This window comes from Rhinatrema bivittatum, chromosome 19 (assembly GCF_901001135.1).
Source record: "Rhinatrema bivittatum chromosome 19, aRhiBiv1.1, whole genome shotgun sequence".
In the NCBI taxonomy this organism is placed as follows: domain Eukaryota; kingdom Metazoa; phylum Chordata; class Amphibia; order Gymnophiona; family Rhinatrematidae; genus Rhinatrema; species Rhinatrema bivittatum.
Window position 1 is genome coordinate 8,370,081 of NC_042633.1, and position 18,015 is coordinate 8,388,095.

General features: G+C 44.0%; 1 protein-coding gene across 1 annotated transcript in view; it reads left to right on the forward strand.

Moving 5' to 3' along the window:
* LOC115081116 (extracellular calcium-sensing receptor-like) overlaps positions 1–18,015 on the forward strand; it is a 68,384-nt gene that overhangs the window by 13,233 nt on the left and 37,136 nt on the right. The window contains exon 3 of the mRNA XM_029585628.1: positions 12,649–12,876. Coding sequence (XP_029441488.1) covers positions 12,649–12,876 — 228 coding nt within the window. The remainder of the gene's footprint in view (positions 1–12,648; positions 12,877–18,015) is intronic.

Consider the following 18,015-nt stretch of genomic DNA (forward strand, 5'->3'; position numbering starts at 1 on the left):
AGACCTGGGGTGGGCATAAGCTAGGTAGACTTGTAGATTTGGAGCAGTGAAAATGCTGATTTCTAGCTTGGGAGGTGAGGGGATGGGTTTGTGGGAGAGTTTTATGGTCTTTTTGGCTGCTAGGAGAAGGCCGCCTCCTTTTTTGGGGAGTCTGGGGATGGAGAATATATCATAGGTGTCAATTGGAAGTTGATTGATGAGGGCGGTGTCAGTTTCCTTCAGCCATGTTTCGGTAATAGCTAGTATGTCTGGTTTGTCATCAGTAAGTATGTCATAGATTAAGGAGTTTTTTTTGGAAATAGATTGGGCATTTAGGAGGAGGATTAAGAAGGTAGAAAGGCCTATTAATTGTGTGAGGGGAGTAGTCATGATGGGGAGGAGGTTTCTATAGTGCTTTATTAGGAGTTTGGGAAGAGGGAGATGGTGTGCGAAGGGATAGTGTTTGATGGCGGGGATGAGGGACGTGTGCATAGTAGATGCACTGTGGGGGTTTGGAGGGCAGGGGTGCTGGGAGGGCAGGGGTGCCAGGAGAGGGACCGAAAGAAAAAAAAAAAAAAGAGGCCTTGGCTGTAGATGGAATGATAAATGGAGAGTTTTGTCTGTGGTATATAGTGTCAGCTGGTCCCTATAAAGTTTGTGTGTTAGCGGTATGCCTGCTATGTCCGTACATTTTTAAAACAAATATACATGAGGAATTTCCTACCACGCTTCCGAAATGCTCCATGGAATGGCTCTTTAGTCTGCGGCTAAGAGAATGCATTTGTCTAAAGTTTGTGCATGAGCTTAGGTAAATGAAAATCCACTTATGCAGAATCAGAAAATCCACCCCAAATAAGTGCTTTCAAAATGGACTCAATTATGTTTTCCAAAAACATTTCCTTCTTTGTGTTGAACTGATGCACAGATTTTTAAGAAAATTCTAGGCTTCTCTGTTTCTTCGCATGTTGTGATAAACTTTCTTACATTAATAAAAAGTTTAGCTAAAGATGTTACTATACATCAGCTTTGGAGACACAAGTTCCTTCTCCAGACAGTCTGATAAAAGGCATTGCAGCCTGCAAAGAACCCAGGTTCTCCAAGGACAAGCAGGATAGTAGTCCACACACATGGGTGACATCATCGGATGGAGCACGGCACGGAAAACTTTTGTCAAAGTTTCTGGAAACTTTGACAGGCACGCTGAGCATGCCCAGCATGCTGCCAATCACGTGTCCATGTGGGGTCCCTCTTCAGTCTCTTCTTTTTCGTGGAGGTGTCGCCTCTCGGTTTCAGAGCTCACGCTTCTATTTTGAGAAAGTGTTTTTTTGCCTTCCACGCATCACATAGGGTCCCTCACCCTCCTCAGCCTGTGATTGGTAAGTTTCACAGGTCATCATGGTCGATTGCCAACAGTGTCCTCTCCCGGAGCCCTGCCAACCATCAACCACGTGTCGTGCTTTTTTTCAAATGGCATAGACCTGCTTCTGCTGGTGCCCCCAGTGCACCCCATACATGTCCATCACAGATCCCCATGAGGTCTGTGTCCATTGCCTGGGGGCTTCCCATGATGTCTGTGTCTGTGATCTCTGTGCCCAGATGACCCCGAAGGGTCATTGGTCCCGCCTGAATAAAATGGAAAAACCTTTCGGGTCCAAGCATTCGGAGCCATCCTCGGTGTTGGGAACATCCACCCCGCTTGGAAAGGAGTTCACGGCTCCTACTCAACAGGTTCTCCTCCCCCCATCATGCCTGGTCCTGAGTTCAGCGCAGGGGACCATCTGCTGTCCCTGTCATCTCGTTCCCGGTCTGGTTCCTTGATATTGCTATTGGTATTGGGAAAGGACCACGGTGTTCATTGAGAAAGATCTAGGAAGCATCTGGATTGGTCCTCTTATTCCAACAAACCAGACCATGAGAAGGCATCAACCTCGGTGTCTGCCACGAAGCAGTTGAGGGTGGAGGAGGCCATTCCCTCTGACCCAACTGATGCCTCCAAGCGGCCTCCATCGACACCTGTAGATGGCTCGGTCCCCCTTACACAGGGGTATGTACCTATTTTGTCAGGCCCTCCTAGGGCCATGCTCTCCTCACCGGCCCTGGAGGAGGAGTTAGAGAGGCACGTGTGGTTGGTGGTCAGCCAGGCTCTGCAGGGCCTTGAGCCTCTAGTTTCCCGGGTACTGCCTCTGCTGCAAGAGCCTGCTCCACTGGTGCTTGCGCCCTTGGTGGAGCGGCTCGACGTGCTAATCGGTATTTTACCAACATAGCCAGCTCTGGTGCCCCAAGCCCCTCCGTGGCCGATGGGAAAACCACTGCCACTGCCAGCAGCCCCCATACCAGTGAGCAACTCCTCCAAGGAGCACCTCAGAGATGCATGGTGCCATCTCACCTGCCAGCTCTCCTAGGGTTATCGGGGTCGGTTCCACCAATTCCTTCAGTGCCATTAGACCCCATGCAGCCCTTACAGCCTCGGGACCTCCCGATGCCCCGGGCACCCCTGCCGATGCACTTGAGGCCCAAGCCATGCAAGCCGATGGGCCTTCGACCCCCTGCATCCTCAGAGGGTCGCAATGAGGGAGAACCTCCTATGACCTCTGGGAGGGGGAGGCTTCCATATCCTCCTCCAAGGAATAAGAAGATTTGTCTTCTGAGCCCTCTCCACTGGAGGAGTGATGGCGATCTCCCCCCAAGTATTTTTATTTTGCAGGGTTTGTCAAGGCCATGGCTGAGTCGGTGCCTTTCCAATTGTTAACAGAACAGGACTCAAGGCACAAAATACTTGAGATCCTGTAATTCATGGATGCCCTGAAGGAGGTGGTGGTGGTGACAGTCCATGACATTTTCAAGGAATTTGTGTCCCGCCTATGGGAGCATCCCATCTTAGTACCGCTGGTCAACAGAAAAACAGATGCGGTGTACCTAGTCCAGCTGTCCACTGGGTGATGGTGGAGTCAACCCTAAAAATGGCTAAGAGGATTTGTACCTATGTTTTGGCTCAGGGAGTCAAGCCCATTCCGCCCAGCCAACAGGGCAACAGGGTTCTACTCCAGGTACTTTCTAACCAACAAGAAGACAGGTGGCTTCAGGCCCATTTTGGAACTGAGAGCTCTAAACCATTTTTTGGTCAAGAAGAAGTTCAAAATGGTCTCACTGGGTACCCTAATTCCCCTTCTCTGAGCAGGAGACTGGCTCTGCTCCCTTGATCTAAAAGACGCGTACTGCCATATCCCCATTTTTCAGGCAAATCCGCAGTACCTAAGATTCCTGGTCAATGGACAGCACTATCAGTATTATGTCCTCCCTTTTGGCTTCGCATCTGCACCTTGGGTTTTCACCAAGTGTCTGGCAGTTGTCGGGGCACATCTTATAAGGTGGGGAGTTCATGTTTTCCGCTACCTCAATGATTGGCTCATCAAGGGCAACTCCCAACAGGAGGCTCAGAGTGCCTAGCACCTGACAATTGATACCTTGGAGGCACTGGAATTCATGATCAACTATCCCTAATCCCATCTCCAGCCATCCAGGTAGCTGGAATTCATTGGGGCACACCTGGACACCATCCAGATGAGGGCTTTCTTGCCTTGAGACAAGGTAGAGACCTTAGCTGCTCTTGCCTGGCATGTCTCTGGCTGCCCACATATCTCTGCTCATCAATTTCTCCAGCTGCTGGGCTACATGGCGGCAATGGTACATGTCACCCCGTTTGCTCGGCTACACATGTGATGGGCACCGTGGACACTCTGCTTTCAGTGGTATCAGGTATTGCAGGATTTGCGTGTTCGCATCCTGGTCATGACCAAGCTACTGCTATCCATCCTGTGGTGAACAATCCCCCCGGACCTGAATCAGGGTTGTCCTTTTTGGAGTGCTCAGCCTCAGGCCATGCTCACCACCGATGCTTCTCAGACAGGATGGGGAGCGCATGTGCCGAGCCATCACACCCAAGAGCTCTGGTCAGTTCAGGAGTCACAGTTCCAGATCAACCTCTTGGAGCTTCAAGTGATCCTCTATGCCCTGCGGGTGTTCTGAGATCTCATCGTGAACAAGATAGTTCTGGTTGAGACCAACAATCAGGTGGCCATGTGGTACCTGAACAAACAGGGAGGGAAAGGGTCATTCCCTCTCTGCCAGGAGGCAGTCCAGGTTTTGTCGTGGGCCATTGAGAATGGTATCACTCTCTGGGTGATGTACCTTACGGGTGTTGACAACATTCTGGCCGTCGCCTTGAGTCGAATGTTCTGGCCCCACGAATGGTCCCTCAGTCAAAAGGTGGCGAACCGCATCTTCCACTGCTGGGGGACCCCAGACATAGATCTGTTTGCCTCTGTGGAGAACAGGAAAGTGCACCGCTTCTGCTCCCTCGGCTGGCAAGGCAGGGGTTCAATAGTAGATGCCTTCTTGATCAACTGGGGAAGGGGCTGCTGTACACTTATCTACCACTTCTGCTCATAGCCAGGACACTCCAGAAGTTGCGACAGGATCAGGGCTCCATGATTCTGATTGCTTCCTGCTAGACCCACCAGGTCTGGTTCCTGACTTTTCGGGACATGGCTTAGCGCCCCTAATATTTATTTAACATTTTTATATACCAATCTTAATGAAAAAAATTCATATCAGATCGGTTTACATGTAACAAGGGGTATAACTTAATCAACCATTTAACAAGAGGCGAAAGTTACATATAACAAGGAGGTTTTAACTTGGGGGGCAAGGTTAGCCGGAGATATAGGACAGCATAACTGAATAAACTAGATAATGCAATAAGACAAAGAAGAGAGGCATAAATATAATGCCAAAACTTGAGGGGCGTTTAGTTAGTAAGCAGTGTCCGGTCTGGTAGAGAAGAATTGCTGGATTTGCAAGTTAGGGGAAGGCTTGGAGGAAGAACCATGTCTTGATATGACTGGGGATGGCTCTGGACCTCATCACTCAGGACCAGGGCAGGCTCCAACACCCCAATTTCTGGGCCTTGGCCCTCATGGCCTGGATGTTGACCGTATCATGGTACAGGCCCTCAGCCTGTCGGAGGGGGTATCTCGGGTCCTTCTGGAGTCACGAAAGCTTTCTACTAGAAAATCCTATCATCTAAAGTGGAAGTGGTTCTCTTCCTGGTGCGAGGGTCGTGGCCTAGACGCATTCTCTTGCTGCCCTTCGGCACTACTAGACTATTTGTTATCGCTCTCTGAGTCTGGTCTGCAGACCACGTAGGTGATGGTTTACCTCAGTGCCATAGGAGCTTACCATCGGAATTCGGATGGTTCTGCACTTTCTTCCCATCCACTAGTGGGCAGATTCATGAGGGGCTTACTATGAATAAAGCCCCCTACTTGCCCCCCCCCCCCAACAGATTCCTGGGATCTCAACACAGTCCTCTTACAACTCATGAAACCTCGGTTTGAACCGTTGCACTGTGTGACCTAAAGTACCTCTCCTGGAAGGTGATCATCTTGGTTGTAATTACATCAGCTCACAGGATAGGTGAACTGCAAGCTCTGGTGTCAAACCCTCCTTATACAAAATTTTGTCATGGCAAGATGGTCTTATGGACACACCCAAATTGGTTTCAGAGTTCCATCTCAACCAGTCCATTGTGTTCCCTTTTTTTCTTGAGGCCTCATGCTCACCAAGGTGAGTATGCCCAGCAAGAGGGCACTTCCCTTTTACTCGGAATGGACAGTGCCTCACCATACCTCCATTCAGCTTTTCGTCTCCTTCCTGTTTTAATTTGGATTGAAAAGTGAACCCTGAGTCGTAGCAAGAGTAGTCTCCACCCATAGGGAAGAGCCGTATGGGGACTTGCCACGATAGGCTGGATCCCAGAAGTAATGCACAGAGAGAGAAATAGGTATTTATTGTACTGCAATGAAGAAAGCTGCCCATGGAATGGACAGAAAAACATAGTCCAGAGGAGAATATGCCCAGCGATGATATCTGGTAGCAGCCCACAGAGTGGGGTGCACTGGAAATGACTCTCACCGAGAGCTTGCTAGAAAAGTAGGTCTGGTAGTGGCCCGCAGAGCGCGCGGGCCACTAGGTGATTCCCGATTCAAAATGGTGATCGCAATCGCCCATGCTGTCCGGGGGACGCCAGGGAGGTCGGCATTTAGTTGCGGAGTAGGCCATCTAGGCAAGAGAAATTGGAGCTTGGAAACAAGAGGTAAGCAACAGAGGGCGCATCCGTCTGCGGCTGACGGGCGCAACACTTCGACAGAAACCAATTAGGAGTCCTTGTCTCCAAGCAAACTCTATCCCACTGGCTAGCAGATTGCATCGTTTTCTGCTACGCACAGGCGGGGTTGCAACTTGATGGCCACATGAAAGCTTACTCTGTCTGGGCCATGTCGGTCTTGGTGGCTCACTTGCATGCAGTTCCCATTCATGAGATTTGCAGAGTCCTGGAGTTATGAAGCCCGTACGCTGAAAGATAGAGAGCTCAAATCCACCCTGAGGAAGCGTTAAGCGAAACGTTAACGTTGGCGGTGGCGTGCAGCACAGACTTGTTTAAAATGAAAGAAAACTGCAACAAGTTCTAAGATAAGTGCTTTACTACGATGTTGGACAAAGAAGCATCAAAAGTTATCGATGGGCACCCAAACAATTGTAGAAGGATCCTTACTGTACTAAATAGAACCTCAAAAATGGAACCTTCATAATAAATGTACCAACTCTCTCAAAAACTCTTAAATCCTCGTGAAACGAATGAAAGAAATTTTCAAACTTTAATATGAGAAAAATTTTTTGGAAGGAAAGGAATGTTTCATATACGAGATCATAAATCCCCAACCGGGGTAATATGACTATAAAGTGTAATCATAAACATCCCTCCTCCGACCAATGTGTGCAGTGTGTGTACAAAACAATATTGCAATTTTTTGAAAATTTTTTTAAGTAGTATGCTAATCTAAAAATTTTTGACTCTATGGAAGTGGTGCAGAAATGCACTCAAGTGTTCAAAGAATTGTAAAAAGAACACTCCTCGCAGCCTTGATAACTGATCCCAAACAAAGGGTATAAAACTTGAAGAGCCGCTGATGGACGCGACCCAAGAAGGCTTAAACGGCAGTCTCTTATGGCTTACAACAGAAGCTCATGCAACACCCCGACTTATCTGATAATTTGATGGGTCACCGACGTAGCCACGTTTCAGGTCTGCACTGAGACCTTTCATCAGGGAATTGATCCTCTTCCGATGTCTCGTCGGTCAGTGTTGGGCCATTGCCTGTTAGGTTCCAAGTGTAGGTCTTACGACTCTGTCCAAGGCTGAAAACGCTGTAAGCTAACGGAAGCGTCCTTTTAAACGTGGTGTAGAGATAGCTGTGCAACCAATCTCGATCAAGCTCTGAACGTATGACGTGTACAATGAACCGCGAATCAAAAAGGTAAATACAAACTCCATTCGAAGCGCAAACATTTAAACTTCAAAGATCACAAAATTGAATTCCAATCCAATAATTCATTTAACCCTGTGGGTGCTTGTGATTGTAAAGTGAAAATCCAGAAAGCTTCTCGTTTGTTTAAAGAACGAGACCGATCGCCGCCACGGGAAGGCAATCGGACTTGGTCTAAGATAGTCCACTTCAAGTCTCCGAACGTATGGCTTTTCTGAATGCAATGTGAAACGATGGGTGCAGTTAAAGTGGCAGTATGTAATTTGGACTTATGTTCATTTAAACGGATTCGAATTTTTCTGACCGTCCGACCGATGTATACCTTCGGACAAGGGCATACAATGGCATATACCACATGATCAGATTCACATGTGGTATGTGTCTTACAATAAACTTTGTAACCTGAAACAGGGTCAGTCCATGTATCTCCGTTCATACTAAGTATACAATGAGCGCAATGCCCACATTGATTGTGACTGCCACCTTGTTCACGACTGCTACCATCTAGCGTTGCATGTATCAATGTATCGCGAATATTCTTGCCACGTGTCGTGACAATCAATGGGAAATCTTTGAAGACTTCATGAAGCGCCAAGACTGGCCAATGTGTCCGAATAGAGGCAGCTATAGCAGAGGTGGCCACTGAATGATTTAACACACAAACCAGACCAGGGTCTTGTTTGCGAGGCTTGTAAGATAACAATGACGATCGATCTGAAAATTTTGCCCGTTTATATGCACGTTTTATTGCCGATTTAGGATAACCCCGTTCCAAGAATCTATTACTGAGAATCTGAGATTGGAGTTCGAATTGATGTTGATCAGAACAAATCCGTTTGATTCTGAAAAACTGACTAACAGGTAAGCCACGCTTAAATGATGGCGGATGGTGACTGTGGAATTTTAAGAGATTGTTCTTGTCAGTTGGTTTACGGTATACTGTAGTTGTAAATTGCCCATCTTTTAAACCCACCAAAACATCAAGGAAGGGTACTTGAGTGAATGACTGCCGTTTAGTGAACTGTAGGTTGGGATCTTGCTGATTTAACCACTCAAAAAACAACGCTAAATTCTCTTCAGAATTTTTCCACACAAAAAAGATGTCATCAATATACCGTACCCATATCACCACATCCCGCCACCAGTCAGACGCATAAACCACATTGTGTTCAAAGTGGGCTACATAGATGTTAGCAGTAGTTGGGGCTAACGGTGAGCCCATAGGGATCCCGTGGATTTGAGCAAACAATTGATGATTGTACATGAAATAATTGTTGTATAACACCACTTCTAACAATTGCAGTATAACAGAATTGGGAATTCTTTGATGAGACAACCTATGTGATAGGCATTGTTCAATCACTTGGAATGCTTGTAACTGTGGGATATTAGTGTACAGAGCACTAATATCCATGGTAAACAATAAATGTTGTACCTGGTGATCCAAGGTAATACTTTGCAATTTCTGTAATAAATGGATGGTGTCCTTAATATATGAATCCGATGATGTCGCATAAGGTTGTAATAATTTGTCCAATAATACCGCAGGTGCTTCCAGTACCGAATCGTTTAACGGAAAGATCGGACGTATTGGGGGATTTAAAAGGTCTTTATGAATTTTGGGGAGAGAATATATTACAGGAAGCCGTGGATGTTCAACAATCAAAAACTTCTTCTCTTTATCAGTAAAGCATGTAGTATTATCAATTATCCCTTGAAGAACTTGAGACAATCCTATGGTGGGATCATTGGTCAACTTTTTATAATACTGAAGATTGTTCAAATGATGAAGCATCACTTGATTGTACACCGATTTATCCTGTAAAACCACCCCACCCCCCTTATCTGCTGGCTTAATAATAAGGTCAGAATTCTTAGCGAGAGATTGTAAAGCAGACCTCAAAGGGGCTGAAAGATTGTGTTGCCAATGATGATTTTGATTCTCATAAGTAATCATGTCACGTAGGACCAACTGTTCGAAGGTTTTGACGTGAGGATCAATTGCGCCCGGGGGATTCCAAGTGGATTTAAGGTGAACAATGGACATATCTGAACCCATTACATGATCAGCTTGAGCAAAAAAATTTTTTAAATTCAATTTACGTATGAATCGCTGAAACATAATGCGAGCTTCAAACGGAGAATGTTTAGATGTCGGAACAAATGATAAACCATGATTTAAAACTGATGTCTGATCCACCGATAATTGAGTCGAAGAAAGATTAACCACAGCAGACGACGTCTGTGCGGAATTCTGGACCTGCACCAAACCGATTGAAGGTGTTATTTGTTTCTTGTTCTGGTGTTGATGCCGGTAAGTGGCGGGCCTTCTGATGTGTTGTCTTGACGAGTACGACCTTTCGGTCGGGTAGATGTTTTGCCACGGTCTGGCCGAAAATCCGACTGACCTTGATTCTTAGGCACTGAAACCATGCCATCTGTTTCATCTGAACCACTAGAGTTCTCATCAGATGAAAAGTTAAATCTGACGCGTCTGTGTTCAGCTCGATTGCCCAACCACTTATATACCCGGTCAGCTTTATAATCAGTTTTATTGCAATATTGTTTTGTACACACACTGCACACATTGGTCGGAGGAGGGATGTTTATGATTACACTTTATAGTCATATTACCCCGGTTGGGGATTTATGATCTCGTATATGAAACATTCCTTTCCTTCCAAAAATTTTTTCTCATATTAAAGTTTGAAAATTTCTTTCATTCGTTTCACGAGGATTTAAGAGTTTTTGAGAGAGTTGGTACATTTATTATGAAGGTTCCATTTTTGAGGTTCTATTTAGGACAAAGAAGCATTACATTAATCTTGTCTCAGAAAAGAAAAGATATGTAATTTATAGGCTTCTAACAGACATAAGTTATTGTGGTTAAAACGGCAAATAACAGTGTGGCAATCAATGGCGAGAAGAAAAGTGAGCTGCCGGAAATAGTCAGCATTAAAACTTCAGGATTGCTGAGATAATAGCCAACACACTATGTTTCAGAATATTTTGCAACTTTGATACAGTTTGTTGCAATTGGTCGTAACAATATACATGACACCAATTCTTTTGGGAATTATAAAATTACTTATTTCAAAAGAGCTAGATATGCTTTTATAAAAAAAGAAAACATATCATAGACCTATGATTGAACTTACTGGCTATAAAATCCATGGTCAATAGACACTTTGTTTGCCAGTTCTGAGGTCTTTGTCTTTCATAAAAAAAATTATCATTTGGGAATTATTAAAAAAAAAAAAAAGTTTAATAAAGTTTGTTTTTTAACAGATTTTTCAACCCAGGATAACTTATGCAGTCCTTGCAGTTAGCTATTGAGTAGAAATTAATTGGATGCTAGCTGGTTCCCTTTCTTTTGTTCATTGGCCTCTGTTTGAAACAGGATGCTGGGCCTGATGGACCCTTGTTCTGGCCCAGCATGGCAATTTCTTATGTTCCTATGTTTTTCGATACAGCTCCTGCATTACATATGGAAGGTGCGTTTCCAGAACACCATGGGCTTAGAGATTTTCTTTGACCAAAAAGGCAACCTGCCAGCTTCCTATGACATTCTGAACTGTCACGTATCTTCAAGTGACTCCTTCACGTATGTAAACATTGGCTAATATGATTCTAGAGAAGCCAGTGGCAAGGACGTCAAGATCAACACCAGTGCAATTGTGTGGCATGACGTCTATACACAGGTTAGGTGACACTTCTCTATCTTCACAGAAAACAGATTGATAGGATGCTCAGAGGTAATGATGGGAGGAACCTTCTTTAATCTGATTGAAATCCAACAGAGGGCGCATCCATCTGCGGCCGACGGTTGCAACACTTCGACAGAAACCAATTAGGAGTCATTGTCTCCAAGCAAACTCTATCCCACTGGCTAGCAGATTGCATCGTTTTCTGCTACGCACAGGCGGGGTTGCAACTTGATGGCCACATGAAAGCTTACTCTGTCTGGACCATGTCGGTCTTGGTGGCTCACTTGCATGCAGTTCCCATTCATGAGATTTGCAGAACAGAGTCCTGGAGTTCCTGCCACACTTTCGCCTCGCATTATTGCCTGGACAGGGATGGCCAACAAGACAGTCATTTCAGACAGTCCGTCCTCTGTAATCTATTCCAGCCATAAAAACCCAACTCTCCCTCCATGGGCCCTGTCCTTGGGTGCAGGCCTACTCCAATGGTGGCTGCAGTTCCAGTTGCTGTGCACGTTGGCACCTGTTCTCTGCTGCCCATGTTTGGAGAGACCTGGAGCTACTTAATCACCCATGTGTGAGGACTACCGTCCTGCTTGTCCTTGGAGAAAGCAGAGTTGTTTACCTGTAACAGTTGTTCTCCAAGGATAGCAGGATGGTAGTCCTCACGAACCCCACCCACTACCCCACAGAGTTTTTTCTCACGGTTTGTTATTTTATTTTATCGCAAACTCTATGTTATAAAACTGAAGAGGGACCTTGCGTGGATGCGTGGTTGGCAGCATGCTGGGCATGCTCAGTGTGCTTGTCAAAGTTTCCATGCCGGGCTTAATCCGATGTTGTCATCCATGTGTGAATACTAACATCCTGCTGTCCTTGAAGAACACCTGTTACAGATAAGCAACTCTGCTTTGTTCAGGACCTATGAGATGTATAGGACTCTACGCTACTAGATATCTACAAAGAAGCCACAGGAGAATCATGCTGTTCTGAGCTGTCTACAGAATTCTGCTGAAAACTGGAGCAATTTTAGTGGTCTGTGATGTGTTTCAATTATAGCGAGCAATCAATGAGAGACACCAGTACAAATCTCCTCATGAAGGCAAACTGCCAATGTATCGCTCCATAGTGAGACCACACCTTGAATACTGTGTACAATTCTGGTCGCCGCATCTCAGAAAAATATAATTGCGATGGAGAAGGTACAGAGAAGGGCAACCAAATTAATAAACGGAATGGAACAGCTCCCCTATGAGGAAAGGCTGAAGAGGTTAGGGCTGTTCAGCTTAGAGAAGAGATGGCTGAGGGGGGATATGATAGAGGTCTTTAAGATCATGATAGCTGGATTCAAAAAAGGTTTGGATAAGTTCTTGGAGGAGAAGTCTATTAACTGCTATTAATCAAGTTTACTTAGGGAATAGCCACTGCTAGTAATTGCATCAGTAGCATGGGATCTTCTTGGTGTTTGGATAATTTCCAGGTTCTTGTGGCCTGGTTTGGTCTCTGTTTGAAACAGGATGCTGGGCTTGATGGACCCTTGTATGGCAATTTCTTATGTTCTCATGTTTTTTTCGATACAGCTTCTGCATTACATATGGAAGGTGCGTTTCCAGAACACCATGGGCCGGGAGATTTTCTTTGACCAAAATGGCAACCAGCCAGCTTCCTATGACATTCTGAACTGTCACGTATCTTCAAGTGACTCCTTCACCTATGTAAACATTGGCTACTATGATTCTGGAGCAGACAGTGGCCAGGACATCAATATCAACACCAGTGCAATTGTGTGGCATGACGACTATACACAGGTTAGGTTACACTTCTCTATCTTCACAGAAAACAGATTGATAGGATGCTCAGAGGTAATGATGGGAGGACCCTTCTTTAATCTGATTGAAATCCAATTGAGTATTTGACTTGGATGGACTTCTTCAATCAAATTCAGGTTTGCATTGCTTTGAATCCGACTCTGATTTATTTTTCATTAATTAAAAGGTGTCTGGGATCTTTAGCTCATAAATAGTCACCACTCCATATTCCAGGAGTTTGCCAATCTTTATTTTGGGAAGGCTTCTATGAAAAGACATATTAAAAGTTAGTAGTAGTCAACATGTTAATAGTATACTTTGGTAACTAAAGAGAGGTATTACTACTGGAAGAAATGAAGTAATTATACCTCTGTACTGTACAGATCTCTGGTGTAATCCCATGTTGAGTATTGGATGAATTTTGGAAACTACACCAACAAAAGCTGGAGACAATTCAAGAAAGGATCAATAAAATGCCCCAAAAATGGTGCATGGCCTGTACTGTTTTATTTATTTATTTATTAAAATATTTATTGACTGCCATTCCGAGGATCATGGCAATTTACAATAATACATTCATAATATAACATAACTTCTATATATTACAATAATGAAATAAAAAACATTAAAAAATAAAAGCCATTGTTAAGTACAACACACCATAAAATCAAAAAAATATGCACTACAATAATATACATACCACAATAAAATATAAACTGCAAGAAAAGCTATCTTGACCATTCTGGTAAATGTAATCTTTGCCTGTTTGATGTTATCCCACCATCTTACTTGTAACAATCAGTATTTAATTATATTATCCTTAAAAGTTAGATTAAAAAGCCATGTTTTCAAACTCTTTTTAAAAATCTTACTGTCGGAAATGTTCCCACCCATGAGCCAGCAGAGTAGTCAGGAGAATCTCACAGGCAGAAGGCAATACAACAATATCCCCATGAAGATTAAAGTCACCCATAACGATAGTTGAGGACAAGTCAAGTTTCAGATCAGAAAGCAATTAAATTAATGGTGATGTATTATGCTGAAGCAATCCTGGAAGGCAATAAACTAAACAGATATTTACCCTATTAGATATGACCAACAACACCTCAAAAGGACAGGCAATTGACACATCAGTGTTTCTAAAATTCAAATCATTATGATATGTAATCATTAATCCTCCACTTCTTCTTCCAAGTATAGATAGGGATAAACAAGAATAATCAGGGGTCAAAATCTGATTGATAAGCACATTATCTGAATCTCTAAACCATGTTTTGGTAAGACATACACAAGAAAGCTTCTGATCTTTTAGATTATCGTTAAGTAAATAATTTTTTTAGTCAAAAACTGAGCGTTTATCAGAATTATCAATTACAGTAAATAGGAAGGAATAATAGTATGCTGCATAGGAATAATAGGTTTCAAAACCTCTTTGCATGTAAAAATCTTGACTTAAATTATACGGAGAGCTGTCTGTACCTTCCATTTCTACTAATAACTTTGATGTTTTCTGACACCATGATGAAATGAAAAACCACTAAACATAGATTTCTGCAAATCAATAAGGATCACATAGGGCTCACAAAGTGCACGCGAAGGGGCGTATGAAGGGGTGTGCTGCTTTGTCATGCTCCTTCAGCATACAATACCCCAGCATGTGGCACCTCCAGTGTCGATCTCCACCCTTATCTCAGAGGCCAGGTGAAGATGTGGCAAAGTGGGTAGGTCCTCTAGTCCCACCAGGATGGGGAGGGAGGGTGCTCCTGGTGACAGCAGAACAGAGTCACTCACCAGGAACATGGACAGGCTCCCAAGATGGACGTAGGGAGCTACACAGAGCTGGAATTCAGGCAGGTTAGCTGTGTCAGAAAGGTTCTGGTGTCGCTTTGTGTGTCATGCAAAGAGACAGTGATATGTAGCTTGTGAAGATTTCTGCATCAAATGAATGATTTCACACTTTTTAGCATCCATGACCTTCAGGGACATAGTAGTCCAGTCCCAACTTCAGACTGGCAGCCCTGGTGCTGCCTTGGAGGAAGAAGGTCTCATAATGGGAGAGCACCAACCAGATGTAGCAGGAAAGGATCCTGTAGCAAGGACCTGCTCTCTAGGTGATGCATTGTCCTTTCGCACTGAGGATATCTCCCCAAGGCCTACTGCCCAGGAGGGAAGGGTTAGGTCGGCCGTCATAGTTGGTGATTCGATTATTAGGAATGTAGATAGCTGGGTGGCGGGTGGGCGTGAGGATCGCCTGGTAACATGCCTACCTGGTGCGAAGGTGGCGGACCTCACTCGTCACCTAGATAGGATTTTAGACAGTGCTGGGGAGGAGCCGGCTGTCGTGGTACACGTGGGCACCAACGACATAGGAAAATGTGGGAGGGAGGTTCTGGAAGCCAAATTTAGGCTCTTAGGTAGAAAGATTAAATCCAGAACCTCCAGGGTAGCATTCTCTGAAATGCTCCCTGTTCCACGCGCAGGTCACCAGAGGCAGGCAGAGCTCCGGAGTCTCAATGCGTGGATGAGACGATGGTGCAAGGAAGAGGGATTCAGTTTTGTTAGGAACTGGGGAACCTTTTGGGGAAGGGGGAGTCTCTTCCGAAGGGATGGGCTCCACCTTAACCAGGGTGGAACCAGACTGCTGGCGCAAACCTTTAAAAAGGAGATAGAGCAGCTTTTAAACTAGAACAAAGGGGAAAGCCGACAGTCGCTCAGCAGCGCATGGTTCGGAGAGATGTATCTTTAAAGGATACTAATGATGCATTAGAATTAGGGCATCCCGACAGTGAGGTTCCAATAATTAGAAAAGTAGTCCAAGTGCCTGTAACTAAAAACTCACCTGAGCTAAAAAATTCTAACTTATCCCTATCAATTAAAAAGCAGAATAAAAATACAATCAAAAAACAAACTTTGAAATGTTTGTATGCTAATGCCAGAAGTCTAAGAAGTAAGATGGGAGAACTAGAATGTATAGCAGTAAATGATGACATAGACTTAATTGGCATCTCAGAGACATGGTGGAAAGAGGATAACCAATGGGACAGTGCTATACCGGGGTACAAATTATATCGCAATGACAGAGAGGAGCAGTCGGGAGGAGGTGTGGCGCTTTATGTCCGGGATGGCATAGAGTCCAACAGGATAAACATCCTGCATGAGACTAAATACAAAATTGAATCTTTATGGGTAGAAATCCCTTGTGTATCAGGGAAGACTACAGTGATAGGGGTATACTACCGTCCACCTGGTCAAGATGGTGAGATGGACAGTGAAATGCTAAGAGAAATTAGGGAAGCTAACCAAATTGGTAGTGCAGTAATAATGGGAGACTTCAATTACCCCAATATAGACTGGGTAAATGTATCATCGGGTCACGCTAGAGAGATAACGTTCCTGGATGGAATAAAGGATAGCTTTATGGAGCAATTGGTTCAGGAACCGACGAGAGAGGGAGCAATTTTAGATCTAATTCTCAGTGGAGCACAGGACTTGGTGAGAGAGGTAACGGTGGTGGGGCCACTTGGCAATAGTGATCATAATATGATCAAATTTGATTTAATGACTGGAAAAGGAACAGTGTGCAAATCCAAGGCTCTCGTGCTAAACTTTCAAAAGGGAAACTTTGATAAAATGAGAAAAATTGTTAGAAAAAAAACTGAAAGGAGCAGCTACAAAAGTAAAAAATGTCCAAGAGGCGTGGTCATTGTTAAAAAATATCATTCTAGAAGCACAGTCCAGATGTATTCCACACATTAAGAAAGGTGGAAAGAAGGCAAAACGATTACCGGCATGGTTAAAAGGGGAGGTGAAAGAAGCTATTTTAGCCAAAAGATCTTCATTCAAAAATTGGAAGAAGGATCCAACAGAAGAAAATAGGATAAAGCATAAACATTGGCAAGTTAAATGTAAGACATTGATAAGACAGGCTAAGAGAGAATTTGAAAAGAAGTTGGCTGTAGAGGCAAAAACTCACAGTAAAAACTTTTTTAAATATATCCGAAGCAGAAAGCCTGTGAGGGAGTCAGTTGGACCGTTAGATGATCGAGGGGTTAAAGGGGCACTTAGAGAAGATAAGGCCATCGCGGAAAGATTAAATGATTTCTTTGCTTCGGTGTTTACTGAAGAGGATGTTGGGGAGGTACCCGTAATGGAGAAGGTTTTCATGGGTAATGATTCAGATGGACTGAATCAAATCACGGTGAACCTAGAAGATGTGGTAGGCCTGATTGACAAACTGAAGAGTAGTAAATCACCTGGACCGGATGGTATACACCCCAGAGTTCTGAAGGAACTAAAAAATGAAATTTCAGACCTATTAGTAAAAATTTGTAACTTATCATTAAAATCATCCATTGTACCTGAAGACTGGAGGATAGCAAATGTAACCCCAATATTTAAAAAGGGCTCCAGGGGCGATCCGGGAAACTACAGACCGGTTAGCCTGACTTCAGTGCCAGGAAAAATAGTGGAAAGTGTTATAAACATCAAAATCACAGAACATATAGAAAGACATGGTTTAATGGAACAAAGTCAGCATGGCATTACCCAGGGCAAGTCTTGCCTCACAAATCTGCTTCACTTTTTTGAAGGAGTTAATAAACATGTGGATAAAGGTGAACCGGTAGATATAGTATACTTGGATTTTCAGAAGGCGTTTGACAAAGTTCCTCATGAGAGGCTTCTAGGAAAAGTAAAAAGTCATGGGATAGGTGGCGATGTCCTTTCGTGGATTGCAAACTGGCTAAAAGACAGGAAACAGAGAGTAGGATTAAATGGGCAATTTTCTCAGTGGAAGGGAGTGGACAGTGGAGTACCTCAGGGTTCTGTGTTGGGACCCTTACTGTTCAATATATTTATAAATGATCTGGAAAGAAATACGACGAGTGAGATAATCAAATTTGCAGATGACACAAAATTGTGCAGAGTAGTTAAATCACAAGCAGATTGTGATAAATTGCAGGAAGACCTTGTGAGACTGGAAAATTGGGCATCCAAATGGCAGATGAAATTTAATGTGGATAAGTGCAAGGTGATGCATATAGGGAAAAATAACCCATGCTATAATTACACGATGTTGGGTTCCATATTAGGTGCTACAACCCAAGAAAGAGATCTAGGTGTCATAGTGGATAACACATT